Source organism: Thunnus maccoyii, chromosome 24, assembly GCF_910596095.1.
Source record: "Thunnus maccoyii chromosome 24, fThuMac1.1, whole genome shotgun sequence".
Lineage (NCBI taxonomy): Eukaryota > Metazoa > Chordata > Actinopteri > Scombriformes > Scombridae > Thunnus > Thunnus maccoyii.
The window spans coordinates 891368-908871 of NC_056556.1; the positions used below are offsets into that span (position 1 = coordinate 891368).

Here is a 17504-nt window from a genome sequence, read left to right on the forward strand (position 1 = left end):
GCTCTAAAACTGGCCTATTTAGTCAGGAATACCTGACAGCCGGGTCACAACGAAAATGTGTGTGTGCATATAGTTGTTGGAGGTTTGAAAGAACTCCAAGATGAGCCTTTAACAGGATATCTCTAGAGGAGGCCCACTCACTCGGTTTTATGGGCTTCGATGCCCCACCCTACATTTTTGCCAATTCAATGCATATAATAAACCTTTCAATCAGATATGCTTATATAGATTCTACACTGACATTATACCTCTATCACAGGTGCATCAGGTTAATTTCAATCAACAGATCTAAATCTGTCCAAAACTGTTAATTAATAAACATTGCCTGTTTATCCTCGGCAATTTTCATTATAAATTTCAGTATAAATAAATTTAGATCTCATGTCAGCCATACGTCAGGGGGGCGTCTTCTTACCTTAAGGAGCCAATCAGAAGAACTCAGAGATGAGCACAAGTCAGGAAGTTTGCAAACCAGTTTTATTTGTTTTGTTTTGTTTGTTTTGTTTTTTTTTTTACAAAAATGAGTATTACAAAATGTAAAGAGTAAAATACAACAACTTGAACATAAAAGTTAAAAAGGAGAAAAACCCTATTTAGGATTTAAAGGAGTCAAAAAGGCCTTAGAGGCAAAAAAAACAGCAACAAAGTGCAAAACGCCTAAAAGCAGCAAACCTCCAAAAGCAAAAAAGGCAGAAAAAAATAAAAAGGAAAAAAGCCTCAAGACCTTATGCCAATATGCTCCCAACCAGAACATCAGCAAACTATTGCATCTTAGAACTCTAATAACATAAGATATTTTTAACATTTCCAACACTTCACAGTTAAAGGTTAAAGAGTATCAGTCGGGTGTAGAAACCACAGCTCGGTCTGCAGCCCACCAGCTTCCTGCTGATCTAAGTAGGAGTCAGCTCAACTGACAAAATCAGCTAAACTGACAATATTTTCCATCCGGCATACCATGGTGAGACCTTTAATAATAATGATAAATGTGATTGGTCCTAAATAATTGCTTCCAAGTCCCATGTGTGTAGTAACTCTGTTCTTGTATATATTGAACCTGTATACTTCAAACGAGGAAAGCTCTGTGCCGAAACGCGTCAGCATTTTTCTGTTGTGATGTGAGCCAAATAAACAAGTGAAATGTTTGTATGTATTTTGTCCACCTTGACTAGGAAATGTGAGATGTGCTGCCTTTTCATATTACTGGAACATGTTCAATGGATCTTGGGTTTAGCACTTCAGCGAGAATCCCACCAATGAAGTGTAACCTCCTTCTCCAATTCAGTATTTGCAGTAATTGCAGCAGTAGCATTAATTTTACATATAATAGCTCTATTACCACTACAACTAATTACTTCTGCTGTTAGTATTGCTGCTATCAGCACAAGTACTACTATTAGAACTACTATTAGTGCAACAAGTAATATTGCTAGTACCATTTCTGCTTTACTGGATAAAACTGCTACTGCAACTAATGCTTGTATTACTATAACTACCTCTATTACTTTTGTTAGTACTGCTGTACTAGCAGTAACCACAGGTGTCGCCAACATCACAGGAGGCGCTTTAAGTCCCAAACTCCTGATTTTCAAACCTGGAAAGTAGAAGTCCAGTTAATACTTTCCACATCCACACAGCAGCGAAGCTCCATGTGACATAAATGTTGTTGAAATCTGATAAATTACCTAAAGCGATGTCACTCAGATCCTTTACTGCAGTAAAAATACCAATACAGCAAAGTAAAAGTACTCCATTACAAGTAAAAGTCTTATTAATAGTGAAGCATCAGTGTTAGAGCAGCATGTTACTGTTGTAGCTGCTGGAGGTGGAGCTAGTTTACACTACTTTATATACAGTTAGCTAGTTTAGTCCAGTGGTTCCCAACCTAGGGGTGGGGCCCCTCCAAAGGGTCAGCAGATAAATCTGAGGGGTGGTGAGATGATTAATGGGAGAGGAAAGAAGAAAAAACAAAGTTCTGATACACAAATCTGTTTTCAGTTTTTGGACTTTTTCTCTAATCTTTGATTTTTGCTGAAATATTGGATCATTTGAACATTTATTGAAATGAAAGCATGTGAGAAGTTTAGAGGGAAAAATCACTATTTGGTGGAGCTGTTAACAACTCATAGACATGTGAAATGTGACCCCGACTACACACTGCTTTTTGTAAGACGTCAAAAGCCAATAAGGTTGGAAACCACTGGTTTCATCTGGTTCCATCCTAAAGCGATGTCACTTGAGTCAACGTCGGTTCTTCAAGCCAGAAAATAATCTTTAATTGCAGACTTTAAAAAACAATTATCAGCTCCCAGCAGTGGAAGAAGTACTCAGATCCTTTACTGCAGTAAAAATACCAATACAGCAAAGTAAAAATACTCCATTACAAGAAAAAGTCCTGCATGAAAAATCCTCCTACAGTAAAAATACATAAGTATTATGAGCTTGATGTAGTTAAAGTATTGCAGTAAAAGTACATAAGTATTATGAGCTTGATGTAGTTAAAGTATTGCAGTAAAAGTAGTGGTTTGGTCCCTCTGACTGATATATTATTATATATGACATCATTAGATTATTAATAGTGAAGCATCAGTGTTAGAGCAGCATGTTACTGTTGTAGCTGCTGGAGCAGCAGAAGTAATATTAGTTGTAGTGGTAATAGCACTATTATATGTATACAGGGTATCCGAAGGGTCTAAAGGGTCTGGAGGGTCTAGTACTGAGGACACCAGATCTCTGTTTCCTGCCTGGTTGCAGCGCCGGTCAACACATCAGGATGTCTGACCTCTGACCTGCGAGTCAATACTACTGAGGAAGATAAAGATTAACAGAGTACTGCAAGTACACGCAATTATCTGGTTCATATGAAACAATATTGTGTCTTTTACTATTAAATAAAGAAGTTGTAGTAGTAGTACTAGTATAGCTCTAGAAGTAGTAGTGGTTGTTGTAATAGTAGTTCTATTAGTAGCAGTATAAGTATTTATAGCAGTAGTAGTATTTGTGATAGTAACAGGTGTTTGAACTGAAGCAGTAGTGGTAATATGTGTAGTAATATAAGGCGTATTTCCAGTTGTAGTATTAAAAGCAGCATTATTGCAGTAGCAGTAATTGTAATAGTAATTGTATTATTTGGATTTACAGACATAGTAGTATTTGAGATAATAACCAGAGTTTGAATTGTACTATTTGTAGTAATAGTTGTAGTACTGACAGCAGCAGTGGCAGTACTAACAAACTGTTCCAAGATATTCTAGATAGTACTAATACCTGTAGTATTTAGAGTTGTGGTACTATTAATACACTGCTGCCACCAACAGTAATAGTTGTAGTAGTTCAAGCAGTAGTCCTGCTTTTTGCAGTACAAACTGTAGTAGTGATCACACTGAGCAGTAACGTGCTGCAGTGCTGAGTGGATCCACTGGGAGGCGCTGTGGTGTCACAAACTGAAGACAGTGGGTCAACCCAGGTTTCCTCTGTGTGTGTTTGTAGTATATTTTACTTTATTTTATGTATGTTTTAGATTATTGATCACAGATTAAACACATCAATGAGTACTGAGACATTTTAATGAATCATCATCAATACAACAATAATTAACTGATCAATAACATAAAAAACAGAAGCATAAACAATATAAAAACAGATGTTTGATCACATTTTGCTTCTCTTGTGTTCATTAAACTGATGTGATACAATATGATTGATTACGTATTGACGATGGTGTAAATGTTCCAGATGTTTTTTTTCTAAGAGTAGAAGAAGAAGATTCTTATGTAAATGTTGATTTTGGTGTGAAAATGTGAAACTACAACATGAACATCTGTATTAAATACCTTCAGATATTTATATTGGCTCAGTTTTAATAAAAATAAAAAAAAAGGAAACAATGAAAAACTAAACAAAACTTGTGAGTAACAAGATGTGTTTGTGTTTGTGGGAGTCAGAGATGTGTGAAGTCAGCATCATTGATCCAGATTACAGGAAGCAGTGCTATTTAGCTTTCCAAATAAAGGCACCACGTGTATAACCTGGAGGTTGGAGGTTAAAAATTATAAATAAAATGAGAAATAAGACTCATATTTTCTTCCCCTGAAGTTTCTTCATATGAAGCATGAATTGACCACTGGGGGCAGCAAACATGCGTTTAGTCCATAGACTGTAAAAATTAATGGATGTAACCACGGTGACGTCACCTGTTGGTTTGTGGATTCCCGTTTTGAAGCCTCGAGTTTGCATTTTGACCGTCGCCATCTTGGATTTTTGCATCCAGAAGTGACCATATTTGGATAGGAAGGTGGAGCTGACCTTAATGCTAGCTGCTAGCTTAGTTAACACAGCGCATTTACAGTCTATGGTTAACTGTGATAATGCTAATGCTAATTTTCGCTAGCATAAAACAGGCTTAAAACCATTAAAACAAGATGTACTTACCAAAAAAACATGAACATCCGACTCCTTAGAGGGTTTTTTAGTACAACTGAATGCTGAACAAGATTTTTTAGGTGATCAAAATTAACTTTCATGAACTGAAACACACTGAAATAGTGACAGTGGTAGCAACTTGCCTGTGACAGCACCCACCTGTCACTCAAAGTGGCCACACCCTTAATTATGCATACTTTTAAGCCTTAATACAATTTAAATAGGTGAATTATATAAAAATTAACACCTCGTACAGTTGTCATGAAAGGGGAAATTAGCTATAGACTCCAAAACCGTTGTTTGTACCAGGCTGTAAACATGTTTATTTCTGCTGTAAAGTTGGGCATTTTAACATGGGGGTCTACGTTGACTGACTCACTTTTGGAGCCTCAAGTGGTCGTTCAAGGAACTGCAGTTTTTGACACTTGCGTGTTGGCTTCCAGCCCTGAAGGTCGCTGCTTGGTTGAGTCATCTCTTGTATCAATCTTTTCATCCATTTTTTGATCATAAAACATGAACGTATCGTTTTATGTATACTGTATTTCATGTGTCAGGTTTTGGCACATTTATGTCACAAATTTCATGTATTTTAGTAGATTTTTTGTATCTGAGTTCTATGTTTTGTCCGACTGATAAACAACTTTTTTCTTCAGACACAATAAATTTTAATTTGAACGTGATGATTTATTTCCAACAGAACAGTAACCACAGGTGTCGCCAACATCACAGGAGGCGCTTTAAGTCCCAAACTCCTGATTTTCAAACCTGGAAAGTAGAAGTCCAGTTAATACTTTCCACATCCAGCGAAGCTCCATGTGACATAAATGTTGTTGAAATCTGATAAATTACCTAAAGCGATGTCACTTGAGTCAACGTCGGTTCTTCAAGCCAGAAAATAATCTTTAATTGCAGACTTTAAAAAACAATTATCAGCTCCCAGCAGTGGAAGAAGTACTCAGATCCTTTACTGCAGTAAAAATACCAATACAGCAAAGTAAAAATACTCCATTACAAGAAAAAGTCCTGCATGAAAAATCCTCCTACAGTAAAAATACATAAGTATTATGAGCTTGATGTAGTTAAAGTATTGCAGTAAAAGTACATAAGTATTATGAGCTTGATGTAGTTAAAGTATTGCAGTAAAAGTACATAAGTATTATGAGCTTGATGTAGTTAAAGTATTGCAGTAAAAGTAGTGGTTTGGTCCCTCTGACTGATATATTATTATATATGACATCATTAGATTATTAATAGTGAAGCATCAGTGTTAGAGCAGCATGTTACTGTTGTAGCTGCTGGAGGTGGAGCTAGTTTACACTACTTTATATACAGTTAGCTAGTTTAGTCCAGTGGTTCCCAACCTAGGGGTCGGGCCCCTCCAAAGGGTCAGCAGATAAATCTGAGGGGTGGTGAGATGATTAATGGGAGAGGAAAGAAGAAAAAACAAAGTTCTGATACACAAATCTGTTTTCAGTTTTTGGACTTTTTCTCTAATCTTTGATTTTTGCTGAAATATTGGATCATTTGAACATTTATTGAAATGAAAGCATGTGAGAAGTTTAGAGGGAAAAATCACTATTTGGTGGAGCTGTTAACAACTCATAGACATGTGAAATGTGACCCCGACTACACACTGCTTTTTGTAAGACGTCAAAAGACAAAAAGGTTGGAAACCACTGGTTTCATCTTTAACAATGTGTTGTATTTTAAAAGCTTGTTATATTATCCATTGTGTCAAATCTTCATCTGAAAAGTAACTAAAGCTGTCAAATAAATGTAGTGGAGTAGAAAGTACAATATTTCCCTCTGAAATGTAGAAAGTAGCATCACATGGAAATACTCAAGTAAAGTACAAGTACCTCAGTAAAAGTACTCAGTTACTTTGTCGGCTCTGCAGCATCTTTCTTTGATCTGGTTTTATTCTGAAAGCGGAAACGCGTTGTTGGCGCTGTGGAGGAGAAGAAGAAGAAGAAGAGAGGGAGGCTGTCCGCGAGGAGGAAGAGCGGGATCAGACCCGCACACAGACAGACTGCGGGACCGCAAAGAAAGAAAAGAAATGTGGAATATCCCGCGAGCTGCGCGCACGACACCCTGAGGATCATTTCCGCTCCGGAGGAATATTTAAATTCACATTTTCTCTTTTTTTGTTTTTCATTTTCGGGCTGAAATATTTTGGATGTTGCTGCTTCCTGCCGGGACACACACACACACACACACACACACACACACACACACTGAGAGTTCAGCCCGGTACCGGACCGCGCGTGCGTGAGTGCGCGTGAATGTGCGTGCATGTGCGGGTGTGTGTGTGTCCGCGCGCAGCTTTCATTTATCGCCGCTGTTGTTAAACGTGATGTTTTCTCAGCGGACTTCTGCTCACCTTGTTTTTGACCTGTGTGTGCGTGCGCGTGAGTGCGCGTGAACGTGTGCGTGTGCTCAGCGTGGCTCTCACGCAAACAACAATTCATAAACACATTTGTTTTTAATTATTTTTGAGGGGTTTTTTTTTTTTGGAGAGAAGCCGGAACAACAGTGTGTGTTTGTTTGTGTGTGTATGTGTGTTGAGAGTGTGCACGTGCGCGTCTCGCATCCAGCACGCGGCAGATCAATGAGGATGGATTTATTTACTTTGACACGCGAGGACAGGAAGTGATTTTTGGTTTCTATTTGTTTGTTTTACCGGATGGATAATAAATCAAAAACAACTAGAATAAAGTTGACACATTAAAAAAAACTGGATTTGACACCACAGAAGAAGAGCAAAAGGTGAGTTTTGATATTTTATTTAAAAAAAAAAAAAAACAAGTAAAAAGCTTCATGACATTTAATGCATTTTTAAATAATTTCATCTTTTATTATAATCCTAAAATATAACAGGTTTATATGAGTTAATATCTCAGTAGAGACATTAAATTTTAAAATTTAAATTCACTGTGAAAGTCATAAAATATAAAATATTTAATCAGTTTATAATCTAATATGAAAATATTCCTCTGAGGATGATATATAATCTCTATGGAATCAGTGTAATATTCATACAGTATTTCTAGTCACTGTACTTGGTTGTTTTTTTAAAAAAAAAACAACATAAAACCTTCAAATTCTTACGATATGTTTATTTTGCTGCCATATTTCTAAATATTCTCATAGTGACAAATATGAAGTTGAATTCCTGCTGCGTTTCAGGACATCCTTGTTTTATTCCTCTTTGACACTTTTTATTTGTAGTAATCCTATAATATTCACGTTATTCTTCTTGCAATATATTATAACTTGTATATATGAATATTTGTATGAACGAGCTCATAGTTTAATCAGTGTGTTCAGGATTTTTAAGGCCGTTATTCGACTGTTTAAAGGTGAACTGCAGCGTGTTTCCAGGTGTTAGAGACGGAGCTGATGATGATGTCAGCGATGATGTCACCGGTGACGTCACCGGTGACGTCACAGCGTGGGTCGAGGCTGAAGGCTACAAGTTTAGAAAGAAGCGAGACCTCCGTAGCTCCTCGTCTGTGCTGGAGGCTAGCAGCTCCGATAACACGCCACAGTCTGTACAGGTGCATCATGGGTAACGTAGGTGCCAGGTTTAGACAAGGAAGAATGTGTGGAATGAAAGAGAAGATACTTCTGGTTCTGCTGCATCGATTATATCAGACGTTATTGATAATTTCATGTAAAAAAACTAAAAATTTCGTTTAAGAGCAGCAACTGAAACAACAGTGTGAATGTTCAGCTGCTTCCTGTTCCTGGTTCTGTTCCTGGTTCTGTTCCTGGTTCTGCTCCTGGTTCTGCTCCTGGTTCTGTTCCTGGTTCTGTTCCTGGTTCTGTTCCTGGTTCTGTTCCTCGCTGCAGGACTCTTCCATAAATCTGTCGGTTCTTTGTTCTCTGCCGTGAACCTCGTTGTTTTTTTTGCTCTCTGACGCCTCGGCGGTGGAGCCGATCGTCTAATTAACCCGCAGTCCTCCGGGCCGCTTAACGAGCCTCAGCCAGCCAATTAAGTCTAATTAACGGAGGCAGGAAGTCAGGCTGCTGTTGTGTTGCTCGTCATGTTCTGGAGATCTGATCAGCAGCAGCAACAGAGAACCACAGTGAAGAAGAACAACACAGAACCAGAGAGAAGAAAACATTGATCCTCTGTACTGTCAATTTATTCATATATTGATTAATTATTAGATCTTTCTTCTTCTCTGATCACGTCCACACTAAAACGACTAATCCTGAACATTTTCTTTCCATTTCAGCTTTCTGTTCACATCAAAAAAATAAGAGCTTTTATAAACTCACTGAAAAAAATCCAACAGGTGATCAGAGACTCTTTTCCTGTGACTGATCAATAATATTGATTAAACTCTGTGTTTTATGAGTGAAGCTTTGCCTGTTTACACATCAGTCCAGATTTTCATACATGCTGATGTTACAAATATAAGTGACTTTTTTATTTATTATATTAACATTAATGTTTTGTTAACGTTACTCACAGTTGGTCTCTTCTGACTTTGTGTCGTCTGTTAGCGATAGCTGCTAGCTGCTAGCTGCTAGCTGCTAGCTGCTGTGTGGCGTTTCCAGCTAATGGTTTATTTCTAAATACTGAAAACGTCCAGATATAATCTATCAGGGTTTAAGGTGATTTCTCTCTAATATCTCTCTCACATTCACAAATATGTTTCCAGTTATATTACAGACTATCCTGTAACGTCTGTGTTCTTGCGGCTCAGGCTTGAACAGTCCGGTTGTTTGCATTCGGTTCCAGGTGGAGCTTCTCTCCGTCCATCACGATGCGGCCGAGCTGCCGGCCGCTGAGACTAATCTGGGCTGTAAATTTCTGGACGTGTTCATTACCTTCCTGCTCCGCTCTGTTTTGTTTTAATTTCACAAGATGAGAGATGGAGATGAAACTTTAATGATCCCTGCAGGGGAAACGGCTCGAAACGCCGTTTATTTAAGCTGGATTTACCTGGGACTGCCCCGCTGATCGCTGGGAAATCTGGCTGTAATGAGGCCGAGCGGAGACGCCGAGCACGACCAACAGGAAACCCACATCCCCGAAAAACCACCTGGAACATCTGAAACCTCCCTGAATTAACCCCAAACTGAGACTGAAGTTAAAAGGTTCATTCTTCTTAAATTTGAAGACAGACTGAAGTTATCAGACTTGTCGTTACAGACATCAAATATTTATTAGCCTCAGCCAATAAAAATGCAGTTTTAACTGGACATAAAACAAGAGAAAAATAAAAAATATGGAGAGAAAATTGCTGAAAGCACTAAAATAATAAAAATAACACTGCATAGTTAACACATACATGCTTAAAACTAATAGTTGAAGACATTTCTCATAATCTCAGTTTAAAAGACTCGTGGACGTTAAAACAATATTATAAACAGATTTGTTAAAGTTTCATCTCCTCTCAGCTCACTGCAGATGAAACATTGTTAAGAATAATTCACATATTTTCTGTTTGGGCATTTTTTTATATTAAATTTATAAATATACATTTATATTATATTTATATTAAATCACGATATGCATAAAATGTCAACATCAATCAGTTTTTCAACATTATCATATAAAGAACATGAGAAACATCCTGGTTTGAGACGATCGTGTTAAAGTCTGACGTTTTGTCGATGACATCCTGTTTTACTTTGTAATATCGTCACCTGACTTCCTCCTTCCGCTCCCGTCGTCGTTACTACGACCACTAGAGGGCGCCGTCACCGCAGCGCAAACTGTCTGTTTTACGCGCTTTAGTCATTTGTTTTCAGTCGTTTTATGTTTAAGTTCTTTTTTTTTTTTTTTTTTTGATGCACAAATTCAAAACGCAGATTAAAAAAAAAACAAAACAAAAGAAGAAAAAAATGTGGTCGTAACGTCGCCAAAAAAATATTAAAATCTGAATAAAAGTCAATGAAGTCTGGTGTTTGTGATGTTTCTGCCACAAAAACGCACACAGAGAAAAAACACACACGGCTCCCCGTCTGCAGCGATGTTACGAGCCTCGACATCTGTGTGTGTGTGTGTGTGTGTGTGTGTGTGTGTGTGTGTGTGTGTGTGTGTGTGTGTGTTTGGGTTGGGGGGGGTTTGATGGATGGGTACGGGCGCCCCACACACACACACACACACACACACACACACAGCTGTCCTTCAATAGTCTGGAGATAAGAGCCATTATTGAAATCCCAGCTCCCTAACAGCCATCAATTACTGTGTGTGTGTGTGTGTGTGTGTGTGTGTGTGTGTGTGTGTGTGTGTGTGTGTGTGTGTGTGTGTGTGTCAGCCCGTCAGACGGCCGGCTGTGTGTGTGTTCGTCGAGCAGCGCTGATACGTTCTCGCTCTCTCTGCTGGATTATGAGTTCCTCTGGAAACGAGGCGACGTGCCTTATCTGTCCTCCGGCTCAGCGATAAAACACACACACACACACACACACACACACACACACACACAGATGTCGAGGCTCGTAACATCGCTGCAGACGGGGGGAGCCGTGTGTGTTTTTTCTCTGTGTGCGTTTTTACGGCAGAAACATCACAAACACCAGACTTCATTGACTTTTATTCAGATTTTAAAACAGGTTTTCTTTGTGTTGAAGCTAACAGATTCTAGTTCTGGTTCTAATCTTACGTCGCTAAAGATTTAATCAAAACATCTCCATTTATTATTTAAAGACGCAGACAGGAAGTGCTAAAAAGACATGTCTTGGATGGAAACCCCAGCGTTGGGGTCAGTCTTTCTGTTCTGGAAACAAACAGCCCTCATGTGGTTTTTTTTTTTCTCTCCGTCTGCAGAGACATGTTGAGCTGAGCGGCGTCCTCGAGGCAGACGGTCCTGTCTGACGCGTCAACCAGAGGACCGCAGGCTCACAGCATGGTAAGGTCAAAGGTTAAATTCAAGCTTTTTTTTTTTTTTTTGTAGTGTTGATGACCCAAAAGTACAATCAACTCCATCCAAATGAAAAAACAGTCCAGCTAACAGAAACAGAATCCTTTAAAAATGACGTAATTCTATGATTTCTTTCAAAAATATGAGATCAAACATCATGAAATCCAGTTTAATCTACGTTTATGTTCATGTAACGAAATATCGTGCCACAGAAACAACAAGCGATGCCGAAGATTTCACGATATGTCGCGTCACGACACGTCACGACACGTCACGACACGTCACCAAATGTCAAAACTGGCAAAACCAGGAAATGTGACACCACAACATCTCCTGTTCAGGTCACAGCAGCTGAAACATCTGTATTCATCATGTCTTCCTTTTTTTTTTTTTTTTTTAAATTAAAAGCGTAACTTACTGTAGAAAACCAATTAAAAATCAAATGGAAAAAGAAATAATTTCCTGGTTTGTGTTCATACAGAAAAAAAAAATATTCTGGCTTCATTTTCCTCCAGCAACACTTTTCCATCTCTTTCATTTTTAATTTTTTCTCTTTCGTTCCTGGTGCCCTGAAAAACAGAGCGAGTGGAGGATCTCTCTGCTTCCTCCTCATCTCAGGCGGCCACCCAGCTGCCTGGATAATTTCCTAATGGCCCTGCGGCTGATAGCCAATCAGAGATGGTTCACCACGCCGTGTGACAGGAAATTCAATTAGGCTGTTTTTTTTTTCCTTCAATATCGCTCTCCCTGACTCTCTCTCTCCTGCTACGCTCTCCCTTCGTCTCTCGCTCTCTCTTTGTTTATTTCAGGCTTCCTCTCTCTCTCTCTCTCTCTCACCTTTGCCTTCACTCTTTTTTTTTCATCTCTCCATTTCCTGGATCTGTCGAGGGAGAGTGAAAGAGTAGCTCCGGGCGTCGTATGTCATCCAGGAATACTAAAAATAAAAAATAAAAAAAATAAAAAAAAAGGCTGCTCTTATTTTTTTTCTCCATGAAAGGAAAAATGAAATCACAGGCTTCATGTCCTGTAGTGGAGATTCTCTAAATGAACAAAATCCTTCCCCCCCCCCCCCTCCCTTCATTCCTGTTTGTCCTTGAAGGCTGAATTCAACTGTGTGGCACTTAACGGTTTATTTCAGAGTATTTCCTGTACTGAAGGAAAGAACCGCTCAGATCAAATCGATACTGCAGACATTTAATATCCAGCTGACTGCGTTGTTTGGGATTAAATGTAACGTCTCGTCATAAGGCAGCGTTAAAGTCTTAATTTAGCAGTTTTAAAAAGAGAAAATTATAGCGATATTCACTTGTTAAACCTCAGAGGTTCGTTACTTTTGTTACTATGTGTAAATGTTGAGGTGGCGTCTTTGTTATCACAACATTTGTTGCTAAAGTCGGGAACACATGTTAAAAATTTTAAAAAATTGCAACATGTTTTTATACTTTAGAGCTGAAATGATTAGTCGACAGAAAATACGTTGCCAACTATTTTAGTCATCCGTTAATCATTTAAATCTTTCTTTTCTTGGCAAAAAGTCCCAAATCAGTATGAATATGACACATGATGTTCCAATATGATCGTATTTTTAAACCTTTTTTTGACATTTCACAGACCAATTATTGGTAGATTAATTGATATTCATTTTGACACTCAGAAATTAGCACATAATGACTGAATGAAATAAGTAGAAGAAGAGATGTAGGCTGTGATTTAGGCAAAAATCAGTTAAGAACACGAAATCTTGTGTGTTCCTTTACTAAAACTGATATCAACATCCATCAAAAATAGTTTTCTTTGCCTTTTTAAGTGGGTGCTAAAGTATTCAGGACTGTTGCAGCAGTTTTGTGATGTGGTTAAAAGGATAAAATACATGAAGAGATAAAAGAAAGATATAAAAAAGCAGATTTAAACCAACATATTTCAAAGTGTTACCTGTTTTCATTTGGGATAAAGTTTAATGCTTTGGACACAGAAGGCTGAGACCAAAGGTTATAGCACACTTCCTGATATTGAGCCACATATTTTGATGTGTTATACGTATAAAACTGTTAGCGGAGTAGCACACTGAAAAACCAAGGAGAGAGAATAAGAATACAGTTAGTTATGATGATTAAAAGTTCCGGGTCACTTCAGTTTGGATGTACGTATCAGTCTTCTTCATAAGAATGCGGCTGTGCAGTCATTGTATCTGCAGTCCCGCCCCCTCTTCTTCTCATTACTCATTTTGACTCTCCTGTCCATGTTGCAGGTGGATGCCAGCACAGCTTTCAGGATGAACCCGCTCGCTGCCCTCAGCATCGACCGCAACGCTCTGGTGGGGGAAAACCTCCGCCCCCATGGAGGAATTTTCTATCCTGGCATCCATCCTCTCTCTGCAGAAAAGCCCCAGGAGCCGGGCACTTCCCTCCCACTTGGCTATGATCTCCTTTACAAACCAGATGTAACCCTGCTCAATGGCCAGAAATCTGCAAATGGGTATATTGGACTTTATAAGAGCCCACCACCAGGGCTGCAGAAGCCCCTGGTAGTCCCTGTTGCAGGAGGTGATGGCCTGGGTCTGGACCGGCGAGTCGGACCCAATGATAAGTCATCAGAACTTGGCCTGAATGGCGCCAGCAGCTTCCTGAGATTACCTTGGATCAGCCCTTATGCTGATGCGACAATGTACCCCTTCCTGGACATGGCTTACAAGGCCTCCTTCTTGTCCCAGCCATCCCCCTTCATCCACCAGCAGTTGGCATATCAGTCTTTGTGCGCCGCTGGGGCGGGAAGCAGCACACCTGGGGAAGACAGACTTTTCTACCTGCCTCCTTATGCCCCAGTCCATATCTCCTCCCAGCTAGGCCCTCCAATCAGGATCCCTACAGCCCCTCCAGCTCCTGCTGTCCTTTCACCCCTGGCCCATTGCCAGGACAAGGCCTTGCAGGGTCTTGGTTCTCAGGTACATCAGGAACCCTCTGCCTTCAGCACAAGTCCTCAGATCCACCAGGAGCCCCAGACTCAAGCTGTTCGCCACACTGAGCGACAACATGGCAGCAGTAGCAGTGGTGCAAAGTCCAGTCAGCCCACTTCTACCAAGAGCAGTCTGAGTAGCAGCAATGGTGGAAGCAGCAGTGCCCCTGTAAGCAGTTCAGCAAGCACAGCTGCCCTAGAGTCACCTCCAGTATCCCAACATCCAGGCTCAGTTGCCCCACCTCAACCCCTCAGCAACACCACTGCAGACCTCCAAAAGTCCCTTTACAGGAGCACGTCCTCATCCTCAACTTCACTTTCAGTATCACATCCCTTCTACATGAGCAGCCGGAGCTCTGAGCACAGCTCTCCCATGCGCTCAGGCAGCAACAAAACCAAAGATGCCAGCTCAGACCGCTGTAGTGCAGAGAAGTGTAAATCACCTGCAAAGACTTCACTGGACAGAGCTGTACCTCAAATGCCTGCCAAAAACCCTGGAGAAAAACCTTTGGATCTGTCAGCCAAAGAGTTGGAAGGATTCCCAAATGGATTCCCATCCAAATTAGAGGCCTTGGCCAAATTGGGGTATTTACCACCATCCCGATTCGGGCTGCTAGCGAGCCAGGAGCAGCACTTAAAAGAGGGTCTATCCCCTCCTGCTAGTACATCAGCAAAGACTCCAGATCGTCCTGAGATGATCAGCACTGCACCCCCCCCTTGGGTTGTCCCGGGTACATCCCCAGCAATCACTTCTGACCACAACAAAGGCTCCCAAATTATGAAACACAAGAATGTAGACAGTGTTACTCATCAGTCACAGCCTCAGAGCTCACCTGCCTCGACAACAGTTGAAGTGAACAGTATCCCCAGCCCTGCCTCAGTGGGAAGACCTTCTGCATCATCCCCATCTGTAAAGTCCAAAGCTGAATGGTCACGAGTTCCTACTGATACTGAGAAAATCCCTCCAAACAGTAAAGGAGAAACTCGTACATGCTCTGGAAAACAGACCATATCTTCAGCTAAGTCAGACACTCAAGAGAGCCAACCTCATCCACAGCAACAGCAGCTTCGGATAGAAAACGGAAGCACCACAAACCAAATCTACAGTGACTCATACCTTCCTCCTGGCTTAGGTTACACTAATCGCTACATCCCATACTCAGTTGCTGAGAATATGTCCCTGCAACGCATGTCCATGCAAGGCAAAGGACCTGTCTATCCCCACCCAGTCCTGCTTGGCAGCAGCAGCTTTTACCCCCCCCGTGTCGCATCAAAGCATGGCCTTCCATATGGAGTACATCCAAACCAGGCTGACTTCATGACATACAAGAATTCCAAGGGGATGGCCCACCCAGGTCTTGACCGACTTGAGACACAGGATAAAACCTGGAATGCAGAACCGTACAGGAACCAGGAAAGACCAGAAGCTGACAGCTCCCACAAGTGTGACAATGAGAGAGACAAGTCCACAAACCAAACTGTAAAAGCTTCTACTGTCAGAGATGACATAGTTTGTATTGACCTGGTGCGTGATGAGGCCGATGAAGATTTGTCCACCAACAAGCACAGCTCCACATTTACCAGAAGAGAAGATTCTTCAAAGCATGGTGGTGGTGCTTGTAACCACATCCAAGAAAGAGATCCACGGCCTCCAAAGGCCCTCCCCCCCAGCCAGGCTGCAGAGCACAGACAAGGATTACTACCCCACACTTCCCAGTCACAACCTCCTCATCACAACTCTTCACCTCCTCCCACTAGTGAGGAGATCCCAGAGGAGATCCCGGAAGATGAAGAGCCACTGAGTCCAGTCTCAGATATCCCAGAGGAGCAGACAATGCGCTGTGCCCGAACTTCTCCACAACAGTTCTCAAGAAAATGTAAAACTGGAGCCTCTGATCGCACCGAGGACGTGACAGAAGGTGGCACTAGTGGTGGGGATGATGGTGCTGAAGGGAATAGCACTAATAATGACGTTAAGTCGGTGACCCCAACTAATAAAAATGTTAATCTTGAGCAAAGCCCTTCCAGACATGGTAACTCATTAGGTTCTGTTTGCAAAGAAAGTTCTTCTAGTGACTGTACCAATTCTAGCAGCATCATGGGAGCAGTGTGTACAGTCAGCAGCCCCAGGAGTCCAGGTTATGAGGGCAACTGTCATTCAGACAGTCCAGTTTGCAGCAGTGATAGAGATTTTAGTCCCCAGGTCCCAGCATGCAGGAGTTTTAATCCCAGGGTCCCAGCCGGTGGGGTCATGAGTGTTAACATGAACCCAAAAGGTCCCATGTGTAACAGTGGAGATGTCAACAGTCCAAATTTCGTCAACAGAAGTTTTGTGGGTCCGTGTTGCAGAAATTTGCCTCTGAGGACTCCAACTTGTGAACCCAGAATTTTCAGCAGTCCAACTCGTGGAAATACCAACCCTGTGGCTCCAAACTGCAGGAGCATCAATCCTGGATTTACAAATTGTGAAAACCGCAATGTTGTGCGCCCAACGTGTGGAAACATCAGTCTTAGGGTTGAGAATAACTTTAGTGGTCTGAGTTGTGGAAATAGCTTCTCTAAGGGCCAGGTGTTTGGAAATAACCAAACCTGTGTAATTAACAACTCCAGGGTTCCAACATATGGAAACAATTTTCCTCGGGGCCCAACCTGTCGGCATCTTTCACCTGGCAATCCGACCAATGCTGGCTTTACCAGGATGCCTGCGGACTTAACTCAAGAACCACCAGTTGATAAAGACCTAACACGTGAAGGCCTTTCCTCCAGTGAGACAGGGCCCAGGAAAGAGACATCAAACTCCGTCCTCGCCACCACCAGCAGTGGAGACGAAAAGACAAACTTCCAGGACATCATGAATCTTGACGAGGATGACGGCCCCGGCGGCAGCAAGTGCCGGCGCTCCGGTCTCACCAGGCGCATCGCCAACTCATCCGGCTATGTGGGGGACCGGTTTAAATGCGTCACCACGGAGCTTTACGCTGACTCCAGCAAGCTCAGCAGAGAGCAGAGAGCGCTCCAGGTAAGATCCCTGTTTAAATTTAAATTCTCCTTTTCTTTTTCTCTATTGTACTGTTTGGATTTGTTTTCTTATGCTTTGTGCTGTGTATTTATCAAAGCACTCACTGACAGGAAACAGGCTTTCATAGTGGTCTAATTCCACTGTACAAATCTGTCTTTTACCAGCAAGTCACCACTGGAGAAGTTACCATATAACTGCTGTAAGGTTTCTGTCTCCGCTCTCAAAAGGTT

The 17504-nt window shown here is 41.1% G+C and overlaps 2 protein-coding genes across 2 annotated transcripts in view; one reads left to right on the plus strand and one right to left on the minus strand.

The window, feature by feature from the left end:
* Window positions 1–17504, minus strand: part of LOC121891678 (protein NLRC3-like) — a 1105688-nt gene that overhangs the window by 332803 nt on the left and 755381 nt on the right. The window lies entirely within an intron of this gene.
* LOC121891746 (BCL-6 corepressor-like) overlaps window positions 7149–17504 on the plus strand; it is a 45329-nt gene continuing 34973 nt past the window's right edge. Inside the window, exons 1-3 of the mRNA XM_042404327.1 lie at window positions 7149–7188; window positions 11210–11291; window positions 13552–17274. Of these exons, the coding sequence (XP_042260261.1) occupies window positions 11289–11291; window positions 13552–17274 (3726 nt within the window). The 5' untranslated portion in view covers window positions 7149–7188; window positions 11210–11288. The remainder of the gene's footprint in view (window positions 7189–11209; window positions 11292–13551; window positions 17275–17504) is intronic.